General features: G+C 31.6%; 3 protein-coding genes across 3 annotated transcripts; 1 reads left to right on the top strand and 2 right to left on the bottom strand.

Annotated features, from left to right (window-relative positions):
- Window positions 1-290: 290 nt before the first annotated feature.
- On the top strand, window positions 291-5,969 carry LOC25495216 (alpha-dioxygenase 1). Its single transcript, XM_024785898.2, has 10 exons — window positions 291-447; window positions 1,167-1,430; window positions 1,661-1,810; window positions 1,957-2,090; window positions 2,797-3,010; window positions 3,289-3,434; window positions 3,757-3,984; window positions 4,529-4,731; window positions 4,831-5,074; window positions 5,229-5,969. Exons 1-10 carry the CDS (start codon window positions 325-327, stop codon window positions 5,452-5,454), a joined length of 1,932 nt encoding a protein of 643 aa, XP_024641666.1. The 5' UTR covers window positions 291-324; the 3' UTR covers window positions 5,455-5,969.
- Window positions 5,970-9,535: 3,566 nt separating this feature from the next.
- On the bottom strand, window positions 9,536-10,539 carry LOC25495217 (uncharacterized). Its single transcript, XM_013595404.3, has one exon. It carries the CDS (start codon window positions 10,371-10,373, stop codon window positions 9,792-9,794), a length of 582 nt encoding a protein of 193 aa, XP_013450858.1. The 5' UTR covers window positions 10,374-10,539; the 3' UTR covers window positions 9,536-9,791.
- A 2,766-nt stretch (window positions 10,540-13,305) lies between these two features.
- LOC25495218 (protein ALTERED XYLOGLUCAN 4-like) lies at window positions 13,306-16,840 on the bottom strand. The gene is made up of 3 exons (XM_013595405.3): window positions 16,383-16,840; window positions 15,753-16,039; window positions 13,306-14,246 (listed from the first exon to the last, which is right to left on the bottom strand). Exons 1-3 carry the CDS (start codon window positions 16,714-16,716, stop codon window positions 13,449-13,451), a joined length of 1,419 nt encoding a protein of 472 aa, XP_013450859.1. The 5' UTR covers window positions 16,717-16,840; the 3' UTR covers window positions 13,306-13,448.
- Window positions 16,841-17,913: the final 1,073 nt, after the last annotated feature.

The raw sequence follows: 17,913 nt of genomic DNA on the forward strand, positions 1-17,913 counted from the left end.
ACATTAATTGTATTTAACGAAAGAGTGAATATTTGAAAAACTGTTGCTAGCATTACTTTAAATGATATGACAACACATCGTTAATGCACATGTATAGAACTTATACCGACGGGTTATATAAATTAAACTCTTTAAAGATATGTCCACGTTTTCAATTACTCTTGTATGATTTTTTTTTTATCATAAATTCAAAAACAAAAAAATTAAAGAGATAAACTTCTTGGTCCTCTCCCTCTCATGCTCTCTATAAATACCCTAAGTCTCTTCTCTAAATAACATGCACAAACACATTTCATCAAATCAAGTCTTGTATCAAGCAAAATCATGTGGTCTTTAGTAACAGATCCCATTAGAAATCTTGTTACAATAGTTATACAACATTCCTTCCATAAAGATTTCCATGAAGTAGTGAAGAAAATGACCATCATAGATGCTTTTCTTTTCTTTATACGAATACCCTCCTCCATCAACTCAACTATATTATCCTTCCTTCCTTAATAATAAACATACATAGGGTCTATTTACACTGACTTTGTTTGAGTTTATCTACAAGTATAAGCTTTTTTACACTTAGGGAAGAACTTTTTTTTTTGAAGAACTTATGAGAACAATTTATAATAGTGTTCATCTTATTTTCGTAATTTTTCCAAAATAGCTTATGAAAAACTTATAACTTGTATAAAAACAATATAACTTTGTTTTATCACTTGCAAAAGAAATAGTTTGTAGATAAACATTTATCTTGATAAGCGCTTGTACTATAAGTCGTAAATAAGCTCTTTATCCAAATAGGCATACCATTATTGTAGCAAATTTGAGTTCTCTATGGTCACATATATAATCACAAATCTTGTAGGTACTCGGTGAAGATTAGATAATTCGTATTTTGAAGACAAATTTAGTGATAATGTCATCAAGATATGAATATGTTTATCTTTATTCTGCGGTCAAGACTCAAGATTATGTTTTTTTAAACCATGTTACATGTAATCACTTCATCTGTAACAAAATATAAGTAAAAAAATAAAATGCTTTTGATTCAAATTTTAAACAAAAAAACATTTAATTTATCGGCTTCTTTTTGCTTATATTTTACTACGGATAAAATAATTTTACTTTATTATATATATGTTCATGACCTCTAACTACATGACTTTTTTTTTTAGATTATTCACTCCATTGACAAGTTAGGATTATGGCACCGTTTGCCTGTTATCTTGGGTCTATTGTATTTGGCCACTAGACGCCATCTTCACCAACAGTACAACCTCTTCAACGTTGGACAAACAGCTGTGGGAGTTAGGGCTAACCCTAATGATTATCCATATAGAACAGCTGATGGAAAATATAATGACCCTTTCAATGAAAGTGCTGGAAGTCAAGGGTCTTTCATTGGCAGAAATATTCTTCCTGTTGATCAGAAGGACAAGGTTCAAACTAAAAACTAATTACATGATTAATAGTATATACAATATGTTTTTATGCTTTAGTTAAGAGAATATTTTGACAATATTAAAAAAAGTTATGAACTAAAAAAAAAAATTGTGCGCGCGCACGTCTGTGTAACTTTTTCCTTAAAAAAAAAAAAAAAAAAAAAAAAAAAAAAAAAAAAAACCTAAAACTTTTTAAGACTATAGAATTGGATATTGTTTTTGTGCAGTTGTTGAAACCAGACCCAATGGTGGTGGCCACAAAACTTTTGGAGAGAAAAACGTTCAAGGACAATGGGAAACAATTCAATGTGTTAGCAGCAGCTTGGATTCAATTTATGATACATGATTGGATAGATCATTTGGAGGACACTAATCAGGTTTCATCAACTTCAAATTATATATAATTTTGTCCAATAATTTTCTTAATATGATGGTGGAAGCATGCTAGATTCTCAAGTAGACCAACATTTTAATGTTCGTGTTGTGATTGATTAATGTTAGTATTATATATATATATATATAGATTGAACTCACTGCACCACGTGAAGTTGCAAGCCAATGTCCACTAAAATCATTCAAGTTCTTGAAGACAAAGGAAATTCCAACGGGTTTTTATGAGATCAAGACTGGACATGCAAACATTCGTACACCTTGGTGGTAAGAATATTTTCCATATACCTAAGCATTAATTGATCGTATATATACATATATGATTAAATAATGGAAAAATGTTATTAATTAAAATAGTGTTAATGATCATTTTACAACGATCTCAATGAAATTTGGACTTTTTATCTTGAGTTTATAAATTCAAACTCTTTACTATTGATTTCAAACCATCGCAATCATTTATATATAAACTGATGTAGACAAGCTAGCAGCACGAATCGAGGAAGAAGTGGCGCGCAAGAAAGGTTGAATCGGAACGGTGCTGATTTTGCATCCGATGTCGGTTTGACCCGAATTATACCTTTTCGGAAAGCCCCTGACGTCACGAAAAGGTATCAGAGCCTGGTTTCCCTTGGTATCAGAGCCTGGATTCCTCTGTTCTCTCGTGAACGTGATCCATCCATGAGGTTCGGAGCTTTCCGAAAAGGTATAATTCGGGTCAAACCGACACCAGATACAAAATATGCACCGTTCCAACTTGCGCGCCACTTCTTCCTCGATTCGTGATGCTAGCTTGTCTGCATCATAAATATATGGAATATAGTTTCTGAAAATTAGGTGTGTTACATATAAACATTGTTGTTTTTATATATCTAGGTCTATCTAATTTTGTCTAGTAATTATACTTATAGTCTCAATTTAAGACCTTCTAATTGAACTTACACATGACATGCATGAAACTATATGATAATAGGGATGGAAGTGTGATATATGGAAGCAATCAAGAAGTTTTGAACAAAGTGAGAACTTTCAAAGATGGGAAGTTAAAAATATTAGACGATGGTACCCTTAAGCAAAATGAAAATGGAGTAGCAATTTCAGGTGACGTTCGCAATAGTTGGGCTGGTGTCTCAACTTTGCAGGCTCTCTTTATTCAAGAACACAATGCTTTTTGTGATGCTCTCAAGGTATACTTGTAACTATATGCATCAAATTTATTTATTTAAATAATTGCTCTGGACAAAAAATATTTTTTTTGTCAAAAAAGTGACATATGATATAACTACTAAAAAACAAAAATTAGTGAAGGAAAACATGAAATCCTCTATAATTCCATCACAAAATTTTGTGACCAAGAAATTTGTGACGAATTTTATTTTTTCCGTCACTCATTTCCCTTCCTAATTTTGCTTTTCCTAGTTTTACATAAAAGATAACTACTTTTTTTTATACCGTACTTTATTAGAATGAATACCCGGACTTGGAAGATGAAGATCTTTACCGTCATGCTAGATTGGTGACTTCAGCAGTTATTGCAAAGATTCACACCATAGATTGGACTGTGGAGCTCCTTAAAACCGACACTTTGCTTGCTGGCATGCGTGCTAATTGGTAAGATTAAGTATAGAGTGTTTTCCCTCTAGTTAATTTTTCGAGTTTAATTAGTACAGTCTATCGGTATATTATATACTTATTTTATACATACATTTAATGATATGTTATCATGTCAATTAATGAATGTGGCAACACATAATTGACGTGACAATACATAATTAAATGTATGTGTAAAATAATTGTACACTGACAATGTATACTAATTAAATTTTATTTTTTACACGTTTTAGTGAAATTTTAATAGCTCAACCTAAATAATAGTAATTTTGATGTTCATTGCATTAACTTTTGTCATGTTACAAAATTTGATTTTATTTAGGTATGGATTATTGGGAAAGAAATTCAAGGACACGTTTGGGCATGTTGGTGACTCTATCTTAGGTGGATTGGTGGGCATGAAAAAACCAGATAATCATGGTGTTCCATACTCTCTAACTGAAGAATTTGTGACTGTCTATAGGATGCATGCACTCCTACCTGATTCTTTGCATTTGAGAGACATATCTGCCACCCCAGGACAAAACAAATCTCCACCACTGATCAAAGAGTATGCCAAAATATTTTTACACCAATATTATAACTTATTACTATATAGCATCACAAACTTTAACAACTCATTTAATAGTCAATAAATGAAATTTATACCATTTTTAAATGAGTCTTATTTAATAGAAAATGAGATCCATATAATTGGTGGAATACAAAAATTTACCCAATCATATACTTCATTCGTCTCAAAATAATAGTCGTTTAAGGTTTATACACAGTAATTAAGAAAAAGATTAATTGTATTGATTTCAATGGTAAAATTAGTATCATTTACTAATATACTCTTATTAATTGTAGTTAGTGAAGTAGCTGTGTTCGATAAAATTCAATAAATAAGGTATAATAATGAGAAAAAAATAATAAATGTTGCATTGTTATTATAAAGTGACAATCATCTTGCGACAAAAAAAAAATGTTAAATAAACAGTTATATTGAGACTGAGGGAGTAGTGTTTTGAAAAAGAGTAACAAAGATTGTGTTTTTTAGCACTCCATAATCTAAAAAAGTTCTGAATTTTTTTATCTCTTTTGGTATTATACAGGATTCCTATGAATGATCTGATTGGCCTGCCAGGAGAAAAAACCTTGTCATCGATAGGATTTTCAAGCACATTAGTATCAATGGGTCACCAAACTTCTGGTGCCCTAACACTTGGAAACTATCCATCATGGCTCAGAGACCTAGTACCACAGAACATAGATGGCACAGAAAGATCTGATCATGTGGACATGGCTGCTCTTGAAAGTAGGATATCTGAGTCACAATTTTTATTTAAAGATTTTTTCATATTTTATCTATAAATCACTTGAAACTGATTGCAATTTGATATAATATATAATGCAGTTTATAGGGATAGAGAGAGGAAAGTAGCCAAATATAACCAATTCAGAAGATCATTATTAATGATACCTATTTCAAAATGGGAAGATTTGACAGATGATAAGGAAGTAATCAAAGTATTGGAAGAGGTATATGGAAATGATGTTGAGGAGCTTGATACACTAGTTGGTCTCATGGCAGAGAAGAAGATAAAGGGTTTTGCAATTAGTGAGACATCTTTTGTGATATTCCTTATCATGGCATCTAGGTAAAAACAACTGATATATATATATATATATATATGGGGAATGCTAATACACACCCACTTCAATTTTAGAAGGTGTGTATTAGCATACTATTGAATTTGTCTAGTAAAATAGATGCATATTATGGATTTGATTAAATTTTCATGCACTTTGAAGGAGGCTAGAGGCTGATAGGTTTTTCACAAGCAACTTCAATGAGGAGACATACACCAAAAAGGGTTTGGAATGGGTGAACACAACTGAGAGCTTAAAGGAAGTGATTGATCGTCACCATCCAGGAATGACACAAAAGTGGTTGAATGCTTCAAGTGCTTTCTCTGTTTGGGATGCACCCCCAAACAAATTCAATCCAATTCCACTTTATCTTCGTATTCCTAGTTAATCAATTTGACTAAGCAATATGAAATATGCTAGCAACACATTTTTTTTAATGCAGACTCTTTAATTTGTGAAAATTAAAACGAGTTTCGTTAAATCAATGTGGAACCTACATGATTTAATATGAACTATTAAAAAAAATTCAATCATTTAAAGATTGTATGTTAAAAATGGTGTGTTTGCTAGCACTCTCTTGCATTTGTGTTAAGTTGTTGTATTTGTGTATTTCAAAATAATCCTATAGTAATGAATAAAACTAAGGATAGGAATAATGAAATGAGTGTGGCAACTCATCTAGAAGAACCAATGATTAGAGGCTTGATGAGTGCTTTTGCATCCTCTCCTTGTTCAAGGTTCCACCTTATCTTCTTCCTTTGTGTTTTAGTACTTTTCCCTTTTATTTCAGTACTTTATATTTCCATGAAATGGATATGATTCCATACCAGTAAATCTAGTTTCTGATTTCCATAAGCTCGACCTCATTTGTAATGTTACATTGTATTAATGAAGTTTTGAGCACTATTGTTCAGTTTAAATATTCTTCTATAATTTCCTGCCTTCTTTTTAGTGAAATATTATTTCCTGCCTTTTCATCTTTAATAATGAGGTGAGAGAGGTGGAGTAAATCAAAGTGTTATCTTGGCGTTTGAGTTTAAATAAACTTAAAATCCTAACGTTTTTGTATTATGATTGGTGTTAGAACCCAAAAAATTATCTTTGAAGATTAATTTGAAGGTGCTAGAGTAGGTAACTTGGTGGTTTGGGGGGCTGCTATCATATCATAGCACTTTATTCTGGCTATCGGCACGGCAGTGCCAACTTTGCAGGTGTGTGGGAGGTGTCCTCGGTGCTGTCATGGTTTTTGCTGAGTTTTTGGGGGATGATCGTGCTGCTGTTATTTCTGATTCACACTCGATTATCAAGTCAAAAAAGTAAAAACCACGTAAAGATATAATAATTCGATAACCAATAGAAAGAAAATGCATATATTTTTTCATCAAACTTTTAAAATTTAGCTTCCTTAATGAATCAAATAAATACAACGAAAAGCCATAAACATGTTTCACATTGAAATACTTAACAGAAAAACCAATCCAATACCATTTACAGCTGGCTAGGAAGTGTAGAGAATAAACAAAACAAAAGTTACATTGACCATGCTGTTAGATTCATTCATGTGTCACAAACATTTTGATCTCTTTGTTAAACGTCATTTGCAAATTAAAATCTGTTACCATGTTTTCTGATATCTGACAAACACGAAGTAATAAAACAGATATGCATAAGCAAAATCTAGGCTTACAGACAATTATCCCTTCAATTGCATCATGATCACATCACTGATATCTAGGCTAGGATCACAATACGGTAACATGAATTAAACGAAAACACTATGCAATACTATAGCACAAATGTTTATAGCAGTAGATAGATACTCTGAAAACTACAGCAAGCCAGCTAAGGCAGCTTCAATGCCAATGACAAATAGCGAAAACAGCAACAGCTAGGATCACAATACGGTAACATGAATTAAACAAAAACATGTGTGTAACTACAGCTCAAATGTTTATAGCAGGAGACAGAAACTTGAAACTACCGTCAAAATAACAACAGGTATCATATTTAGAGACAGTTTGGATAAATAGTTCAAAATACACTCGTGTAAAAACAAAAGTCAAAAGATTCTTCCCATATTAGGTGAAATTAGCTTTCATAAGTGAATAGTCGTAAACTTGTTTCAATTGAGAAGCTTCTGTGATACAAAAGCTAATCCAAACCAAAGCCTTAATAGAGAACAGTTTCCCAACTTCTCATAAAGTAACCACATGATAAGACTATGCCCACTAGGAATTTAGAACCAAAATTTTAAATCACAGTGGTGATCACCCTTAATCTAGTACAAACTAACAGAAAAACACAATCACAACTGCAGTTGTCAACTACAATTACAAACATTGATTAGAACAATTTACATGAAAAGAAGTTGAATTACTTCTACAAGAGCCGTACAAGACAAAAAATATCCACACAACATTGTCTTATAATCTATGTAGCCCGGCAATTCAAATTGAAAGTGTGCTTGGTGTCAAACACATGTCACTATCAAACATCGACACAACACTCACACATGTGGTTGCATCCAACCGGTGTTGTCAATTGCATAAAGCAAAAAATAGAAGTTTGGTCAAATTTTATAGTGTATAGCAATAGCACCACTATAGCCTCTATTTGTAAACACTTTGCACTGAATAGTGAATTGCATAACAATAGCGGTTTGTTCAAGTGCCGGCACCCTATAGCGCTATAGCGCCGCTATAACTGTTATTTGACAACACTTGCGCCGCTATATCTTAGCTGCAATTTGACAACAGATTATACTAAATATTGAGTGTATCTCAGGATAATAGAGATTTGTTCAAATTCTGCTAGGCTATAACTCTATTTGACAACACTACCTTCAATCCACTTCATTTTCTTAAACTATTAGTGTCTGGTATCTATGTATCATAGCTTATAATCCAACTTCCAACTTTCCAAAACTAATCATAATTCGTAAATAATTCCTCCAAAAAAAGGTCCCATTTTAGAATAACTAAGTTAGCATCATCAACAAGGGTATTATTACAAGACATATCTCCGCACATCATTGCCTTATAATCTATGTAGCAGGAAAACAATTATATTGAAAGCATGCCAGTTGTCCAACATGTGTCAGTGTCAATCAACACCGTCAATCAACATCAATTCAAGAATAATTCAATTACCATCAACAACAACAACCAAAGTTCTTAAATTATTACCAATGTCAAAGTTAACACCGTGTCAGGTGTCTACACTTATAGTTTATAATCCACCCTCAAACTTTCCAAAACTAATCATCATAATTCAAAAGTAATTCCTCCAAAAAAATGTTTCAGTTCAAGAATAACTAAAAGAGTCGAAGAAACAAAAACTACCTCAGGGCTCTATAAAAGAAGTTGAATTACTTGTAAAAGAGCCACACAAAACAAATATCCACAGAACATTGCATTATAATCTAAGTAGCACTGACATTTTGAATTGAAAGGATGTCTGGCGTCCAACACGTGTCAATGTCAGTCAACACGACACCGGCACATGAAATTACATTCAATCACTTTCATTTTCTTAAATTACTACCAATATCGACATGTCAGTGCCGATGTTGTATCATATATCTGAGCTTCAAAGCTAATAATCCAATTTCCAACTTTCTAAAACTAATCAACATAATTCATAAACAACATATAATTGGCGGTTAGGGTTTTAAGGATCGGTTCGAGTTTAGATGGTACTAATCTCCACACAATATTGCCTTATAATCCATGTAGCACTGACACTTTAGATTGAATCTATGTCCAATGTCCAACATTTGTCGGTATCCAACACCAACATGTGTGGTGGTTACATTCAATCACTTTCATTGTCTACAATTATTACCAATATCTACGTGTCAATGCCAGTGCCATATCCTATATCTTTGCTTCATAGTTAATAAGAAAACCTCCAAATTTCCAAAACTAATAATCATAAATCATAAACAATTTCTCCACAAAAAGTTCAAATTTAATAATAACTCAATTACCATCAGCAACAACAACAAACATTCATCAATTATTATCAGTATCAATGTCAGTGTAGTGTTGTGTCAGGTGTTTGCACTTCATTGTCTGATTTCCAAAACAAATCAACATAATTCCTCCAAAAAAAGCTCCAATTCAAGAACAACTCAATTAACATCATCAACAACAAAAACTCTTAAACTACTACCAGTATCAACGTCAGCGTCGTGTCAGGTGTCTGTAGTTCATAGTCTAATTTCCAAAACTAATAATCATAAATCATAAACAATTCCTCCAAAAAATAGTTCCAATTCAAGAACAACTCAATTACCATCAAGAACAACAACAGAAAAACTTTTAAATTATTACCCGTATCAACGTCAGTTTCGTGTCAGGTGTTTATAGTCTGGTGTTTTGCAGTTCATAGTCTAATTTCCAGAACTAATCAACATAATTCATAAACAATCCAAAAATAGTTTCAATCCAATAATAACTAAATTATAATCATCAACAACAACAGCAACAATTCTTAAATTACTATCGGAAACTATGTGTCAATGTCGTACAGGTACCTGTGCTTCATAGTTTCTAATCCACCTTCCAACTTTGGAAAACTAAACTTCATATAGTTCATAAACAATTTCTCGAATAAAGTTCCAATAATAATAACTAAATTATCATAATCAACAACAACAATTCTTATTACAACAAACTATCATATAATAACATACATTACATGAGATTGAATTAAAAAAAACAATCAATTCTCATTGACATTATTATTACCATGATTACCAAGCACAAAGGAGAAAACTTCTTGAACAGGATTAAAGCTAACAAGAGCAACATCAACAGCATAACCATTAACAGGCAATTTAATCTCCCTCAAAATCGAAAACGCTTCCGTCATTCTCCCTTTACTAACATTTTTCGCAACTTCACAAGACGGAATCCAATTCCCAACACAAAACTCATCACCAACATCAACAACATTTTCCTTAAGAATGGAATCAATCAAATTCGAGTGAAAATTGAGAAGAGCGAGAGAAGGAGTAGGAGAGAGAAAGAGAGTGTTGTTATCGTTAGAGAACGACGAGATTGATGAGAAGGAGAGAGGGAAAGGGGAGGTTGTTGTTGTTAGGGTTTTGAGGAGAGGTTCGAGTTTGAGAGGATCGAGAAGAGAAGTGGTGGAGAAGAGAGTGATGTGAGGACGGGAGGCGGTGGTGATTAAGGAGGTGCTGATTTGACGGCGAGCGAGGACGTTCCAGGATTTGAGAACTTGGTTTTCGAGTGCTGGATCCATGTAGAGTTCGATTGCGTAGCCTTCTGGGGATGAAGACATTGGGATCGGATAATTGGAGGTTGGAGAAGAGTGGCGGTGGTGGTGGTGGTGGTGGTGGTGGTTGTGGTTGGTGGTTGATTCTGGTTGTGAAATCTGGAGTGAGTAGAGTGGAAGGGAAAGCTAAGAAAATGTAATAATAAAGGCTATGACCATCGAGTGACTTATGACTGACCAATAACAGATAAATTTATATCTTAAAACTAAAATTTTAAGTTATACTACTTAAATTATCTTATAAAAAAACATTAAAAGCTGGTAAAAAAAAAAGGGTTAAATATATTTTTGGTCCCTATAAATATACCAACTTTTTGTTTTAGTCCCTCTAAAATTTTCCTTCAACTTTTAGTCCCTATAAAATTTTGAATCACTATTTTAAAGTAAATTTTAGTATTTATTAATGAAATTGTACAAAAAAAATTAGAATTTTTTAAGTAAACATAAATTATATGTGAAGTTTTAACCATAAATAATATAAAAATTCATATTAAATTCATGTTTTGTTAAAAAATTCTAATTTGTTTGGCAGAGATTATTATAATATTATGAATTTTTATGAAAAATTTGATTCAAAAATATGAATTCTACATATGAGTTTACTTTAAAAGAGGGACCAAAAGTGAAGATGGAAAATTTTTTAGGGACTAAAAGTTGAAGGAAAATTTTAGAGGGACTAAAATGAAAATTTGATATATTTATAGGGACCAAAAACATATTTAACGCAAAAAAAAAAAATGTTTATGTATGGGAAACGAAAAAGACAAGAAACCACCAAGAAAGAAAAAAAAAAATTAGGTAAATTTGAAGGAAGGTTGTCCTTGTAAAGTCACTAACAAGAGTAGTCGAAAAAGGTGTTGAACATTGACTCCAAGCAATTGCGTCACCCTCCAATCTTGCTTTGTATATCGCTAATTGATTCGCACATCTATTAACTTCCCTCAAGGAATGATGGAAAGACAAGAGCCAAAGATAACCAATAAACCAAATAATGAGGCCAATAACATGTGTATAAGGGTGGATTGTTGGAACTCCTTCCTTAATCAAAGTCCAAGCTGATTGCAAATCTGATTCACATTCAACATGTGAAAGCCATTATTCAAAGTTATGCATTCATATTGGTAGTAATACCACAATTGCTGGCGAAACACAATAACCAATTACCATTAGTGTCTCTAATTAAACCTCTGAACCCATATCAACCCGGATTACCAATAGAGCTACCATCAACATTTAATTTAACAATTGCACCTATTAGAGATTTCCAAGCTACCAAACGTGGTACCTTATGTGTGTTGACAGACCAAAACACCTAACAGTAGCTTCATGCTGCGTGTTAATGAGATTTAAAATTTTCCAATTTATCGAAGAGGTGTTAGAAAAAAGTTATTAATTGTGAGTTCTCCAAATGAACCAGCAAAATATCAAGAAGAGATGTCTATCCCATCATTCTCATAAGCAAAGTGTTTAATCCACTCATAACAATCAAACATCTGAAAATTGTGTTTACAAGAAAAATGCAACAAATACTAGATTCTAGATGTTTTCAGACAATTTCTTAGAGTGTGCAAAATTGTTTCCTAAACCACCCCACATCTTAGACAAGAGACATCATTAGTCATGTGATTGCTGAATCTAATGGAGTTAATTGGTAATCTGTCATGCATAATCAACCAAACAAAAAACCTTATATTCTCAACAACCGATAACTTTCAAATTCATAACCAATTAGTGTCATGTGATAGTCTATCATCATCCATATCCAAAAGCCACGTATAAGAAATCAAAAGAAATAACTTTTATAAAAATATTGGGTATTTAGGCCTCTGACAAGTGTTTGATACATATTTTTAAGATATAATTTTCTTTCATGATTTTCATAAACAATATTTTTATGACATTTATTAGCATAAGTCTTATTTAAACGTCGAACTAGAATCAACCGCAAGTGTGACAAGTTTACAAATTCTAAATGTACTACTTTTTTTTTCGTGACGTCCAGAATTCGAACCTCAGACCTTGCATATATTATTAACTGTCTTTGTCAACTGATATAAGCTCGGAGGAACATCTCATAGATACTACTAATCATACTCCCTAAAATTTCATCAAGTTTTATTCAAAATATGTTTTGTAGCCGCAAAACAGTTGTTTGATATTCAACCAAAAAGGCTCCAAGAGAAATCTAAATTTCTAATAAAGTTCTTATTGGATTCACCTTCAAAGTGTTTCACGCGGTTGCGGATGCCAAAGTGAAAAATGGATTATAAATTAGGTAACCCGTTCTTAACATTATTTAGGATTAAAGAACTAATTTGTTGACATAAAAAACAGTAGCAGAACAAAATTAAGCAATGCGAGATGAAATTCATTTGAGTTTTTGAGGGTTGCGCCATCAAAGTAAAATGTATATGAACTACTTAAAAGTGAAGTGCCATAATCAACTGCTTAAACTATATCCAGTGAGTTATACTCTCACTAATACATATTATGAGTGTGTTTGGTCCGAAAAAAAATTAAGAGATAGAACAATTTCAGTTAAATTGTGTTTGATTGTAAAAGTGTTTTAAGAATAAGATAAACTGAGAGTAAGAGACATGGCAAAATGTGAATATCATATAAGGTAAAAAAAATTGGTCAATACCATGAAATTTTGACATGTGTTGTTATGTTTTATGTTGTAGTATTTTGGGTTTAATCAAATACTTAACTTTTAACATATCAAACACATCTTAATGGAACATATAGAAGAACTTACGTGAGTTTAATTTTTAGATGAAATGATATTTTGTCAGATTTTTCTTATATTGCAGTCTATCTCATGGTTACTATGGTCTCTTTCCGTAGAAATCGGAGGGATAACAACAACAACAAAAAAAACAAGACGAATAAAAAGTTACAATATTGTGGGTAGAATGGAAGAAGAAGAAAAAAAATAGTCCTAAAAATTAAAACCACAAATCAATGAACTAATTAAAACAAAACAAGAATATTATTCTCATGTCCTAACAAATATATAAATTGCTATTTCCCTTTAACTATAACATATAAAAACTAAAATCATCTTTTCATATTTGATGATTACTCTAATCCAAAACTCATAATCCTCTCTTGATCACCTTCCCTTTGAAGTATAGCCAATAACAACTCACTCCAAACATCAATAGCACCAGGCAAACACCAATGAGTACAATCATTATAACCTTTCATCCATTTATTTCCCCAATGTTGACCAGGATGTCCATCTGGTCTCATCATCATTGCATTTGTTACATCCAAAATTTCAAACCTAATGTTCCCTTTATTATTATTTTTAACTTTCATAAACTCTTCCATTTGAACATTCCTTAAATTCCATTCAAATCTATTCAAATCAACTTCACCTTTGTTTATAGGACTTGTCCTATTGCAATACCCTCCAGTGTTCCATATTCCACCTTCAAAATGTGCTGGTGCAAATGTCCTCAAAATTGTTAACAATTTTCCTTTTCTACATTCCTTGCAATTATTTATGTAATTCAATGTTGCTTCAAATGCTAACCTTAGTGTAAAATCACTGTCACGGTTAATGACATTTTTTTCACTGCAATAGACACAGCCTAGTAATTTTCCACCTTGATGAAGGTACATTAATCTGAAAAACCAATGTCCACTTGAAACTATTGCATAGTCCAATTCAGGTATTACTTTAGCCCAATCTTCATCGACTTTGTCGAAATGTAGGTCGAAAATGCCTGTATCTGTTCCATTTACAATTCTTTCTTCACCTACTATTAGAAATCTGCTCCATAGTATCATTAGAGTGAAGTCATACTTAGGGAAATAATATGTTCTGAATTTATCTTCTGAGTCCTTGTGTATATCCTTTGGAATTTCCTCCTGCAAAATTTCAACGGAAATTGTGACATCTAGTAAAAAAAATTGAGCACAAAATTAAGTTTATGTTTTGATTCATGAGTGGCTTAAACAAAGCAATACTTATAAAATTATTGCATTTAAGCAATGCGGATTGGGTCTAGCAGAAGGAACCAGACTCTTATAATATGGTGAACCAAAATTTGAATTCCAACTAAAAGAGGTACGCATATTTAATGTCTGACACACCTCAAATGTTATCTATAATATTGTACCCAAGTTTTGTCCCAAGTGAAACCTTGATATTCATGGGATATACAAATTCAAATTCATAGCTAGGAGTTAATTGCCATCGAGGGACTATGACATGACATGAAATTAATATTCATTTCTCATTGGGTAACTCTAGTTTGTTTTCTTGTCAAATAGAAACCAAACACTTGGCATGAGGAGAAAAATGGAGAAAATTAAAAGCCATGGAATGTCAATGATTAATATCATGGTAGTTATGATTGACTTAACGTTATGGTATACAACAAAACAGAATAAAATCTCAATCATGAAGCCTAAACATGGGATAGTTGACCTATTGAATTAAATATAACAATTATTTATATTATGATATCAAATTTACTAATTGATTATATGATATAAATTATGTATATTATGATAAAAATTAGATGCTAAGTGATAGCCTAGACAATGCTACATAATCTTACTCAAATAGACATTGCATTTGTGATATACAAATAAACATCGCATTTGTGACATCATAAAAAACATTAATTATAAGTTTTTAATTACCATTCTCAACAAACTCACTCTCTTAAAAATAATATGGAAGATTTCTCTCTTTTCCCTTAATCCCCTCCCTCTAAACTCATTTTATCCTCTCCAATCTCGCAAATAGACCCATTAAAAGAGTGTGAAGGTCATTTGAGTATCACAAGAATCCTCTCACTCCAAAGTCATCTTATTCCCTCCAATTTCACAAATAAACCCATAGAAAAAATTTGTTGGTCATTTGGATCCCACAAGATTTTAAAAGATTAGTCTCCACAAAACAAAAATGTCTTTTTGACAACTAATGAACCTATTAATGGGTGAGTACAAAATACTTTATTTCCCCATAAGTGAAATTGATTGCCAAACAATTAAATTTAGAAAAAGTCACTGAATTGGTGAACTATCCCTTACTCTCTGCCCGAACTTTAGCTTTTGACTTTGCATGTTAATTCTAAAATAACGTCTCATTTAAGGGGAATACTTTTAATTCTTTTTTCTTGTTTTTGGTCAATATGCAAATTACAACTTAGGACAAAATGTGAAACTGAATTGCATATAAGAAAGTGATAAGCCATCATGTGGCATCACATTCAAGCCTCCAATTTTATTTACAAGAATCACATTCCCCTTATAATTCAAGCAAAGAATTCACAACACCTCAAAAGCCAAAAAAAATGTGCACATTACGTGAATGTGAATGTGCAACGTGTAAAAGAAAAATAAACTTAACAAAAACAAACTAACCTGTGACAATAGACAAAGGAGAGAATCCATATGGTTCCTAGCCACAGAGTCACCAATGAAAGCCATTTTCTTGCCACGAACAATGTTGAGAAAAATTTTAGGATCAAACATTGGAAGTTCACATTGTTCAGGTTTCCATTTCCAATTGAGAAAATCATTGTCCATTCTTCCATGCTTGAAACAATTTTTGCTATCTGGAATTGTAGGGCAACTTGAATTTGTGTAATAAGATGACCCTCTTAAACCTCTTATCCAATGACCCTTAAATAAGTCACATGTTTTCTTCTCTAAAAAAATAAAATAAACAAAACAAAACATAAATTAAACATAAACTATTGGAGAAATCGAAAGATGAATTCACACATATTTTCGTGGTTTGAGTGATGTGACATAACAAAAAAAAGACAGAAATTGTCAATAATTCGCAATGATAATACAATGTCAAACCTATTTTTTCTCCTTAATATTTTGAGCTAGAATTTGGCTAGGTCAATTAACATAATTTAATCAATCTCAACAAAAAAAAATATACAAACTTTGTTTAATGATAAATTGATGCAAACATATCAAAGAAATTGAGGATTAACAAAATCAAACCAACATATGAATGTGATCATTTTTGGAACTTACCCTTATTTGGTTTGGATGGTGAAGGTTTTGATATATTGACATGTTGATCTTCATGTTCTTGATTTAGGTTTAGGTTTTGGGAATGATGTTTAATGAAATCATTGGCATGTTCATGTTCTTCTATTTGGGAGTGATTATCAATGAATTCATCATGGGTTTGATTAGGCAAAAGGGTCAAAGGATTTGGAGAATAAAGGAAGAAGAAAGTTAAAATGGTGGCTATGAATAGAGATGTCAAAACAAAAGGTAACCCTTTGATCAATAGGTTGGCACAGCTTTCCTTTTTGCCATAGTTATGAAACTTGTGATCAAATGGCTTACTAGATGATTTCATGGTTTTCTAAAACATTCCCTAAGATACAAAAAGCAGTGATAGAGAGAAGAGGAAAAAAAGGGGTTTAATGTGAGAAAATCAAGAGAACCACAAATCATAAATGAGAGGAAATAATGGAAGATATGTGAGTGTTGAGGATTTTATATGTAACCTCCACATTAGATTTTTTTTTACTCAACTATCAAGAATGTTTGGGTAAAGATATTTGGATATTAAAAAATTGAATTGATTAGCAAAAAATAATTGAATTGAAGTTATTAATTATTATTTTGAAGCGAGAGATTCATTTTATATGTTTAATGTTAAATTAACAAAGCAAAATATATTAATCATCTTTGACCAAAAAAAAGTTATAATTAATCATAAAAATCAATAAATTTCATTTAATTGTTTAAAATTATTTAATAATTTATCACAATATGTTTCATTCTAATAATATTCGAAACATTATTGGTTATTGTAACCAAAAAAAAAAAACATTATTGGTTGAATATGACATTTTTTATCCCCGTGAGCTTAGCTCAGTTGGTAGGGATATTACATATTATATGCAGGGGCCGGGGTTCGAACCCCGGACACCCCCACTTCTCGACAATTAAATTGTATGAGTTTTAGCCACTAGCTACTTGACAAAAAAGAATATGACATTTTCTTTCGGTCGAAATTTAGATTTTAGTTTATAATATATCGTGTCTATTTATTTAACAGCTCCCTTTTTTACTTTAGAATAGCATGTTCCAGCTATTTTACACTACTTTTGTAGATTACAGAATGAACTGTATATATGAACTATTTTATTTAAAAAGGATATTATATAATAAGAATAATTCTTTTTTAGGGAATATATAATAAGAATGATGTATTTAATTAGTAATTACGTGCAAATATCAACATCGTATCTAAAATCATTAATGACTTTTTATGTTTTATCATTTTTGTTTTTTTTTTATGATAGCATATGATCATTTTTGTCTCTGATCGTTAGCTTTTCAATGTTAATTACTTTAGTCCTTCAAAAAAAAATGTTAATTACTTTAGGTAATTGACGGTTTTGTAAAAGAATTTACGGAAATGGAAAAACAACACAAGTTTATCGAAGAGAAATGATGTTTGTACAACCACTTTATTACAATTTTTTTACAATTTTCTCTCTCATACTTATATATTATTTTTATTCTCACTCTTCCTTTTTCTCTC

The sequence above is a fragment of the Medicago truncatula genome, chromosome 6, assembly GCF_003473485.1.
Source record: "Medicago truncatula cultivar Jemalong A17 chromosome 6, MtrunA17r5.0-ANR, whole genome shotgun sequence".
In the NCBI taxonomy this organism is placed as follows: domain Eukaryota; kingdom Viridiplantae; phylum Streptophyta; class Magnoliopsida; order Fabales; family Fabaceae; genus Medicago; species Medicago truncatula.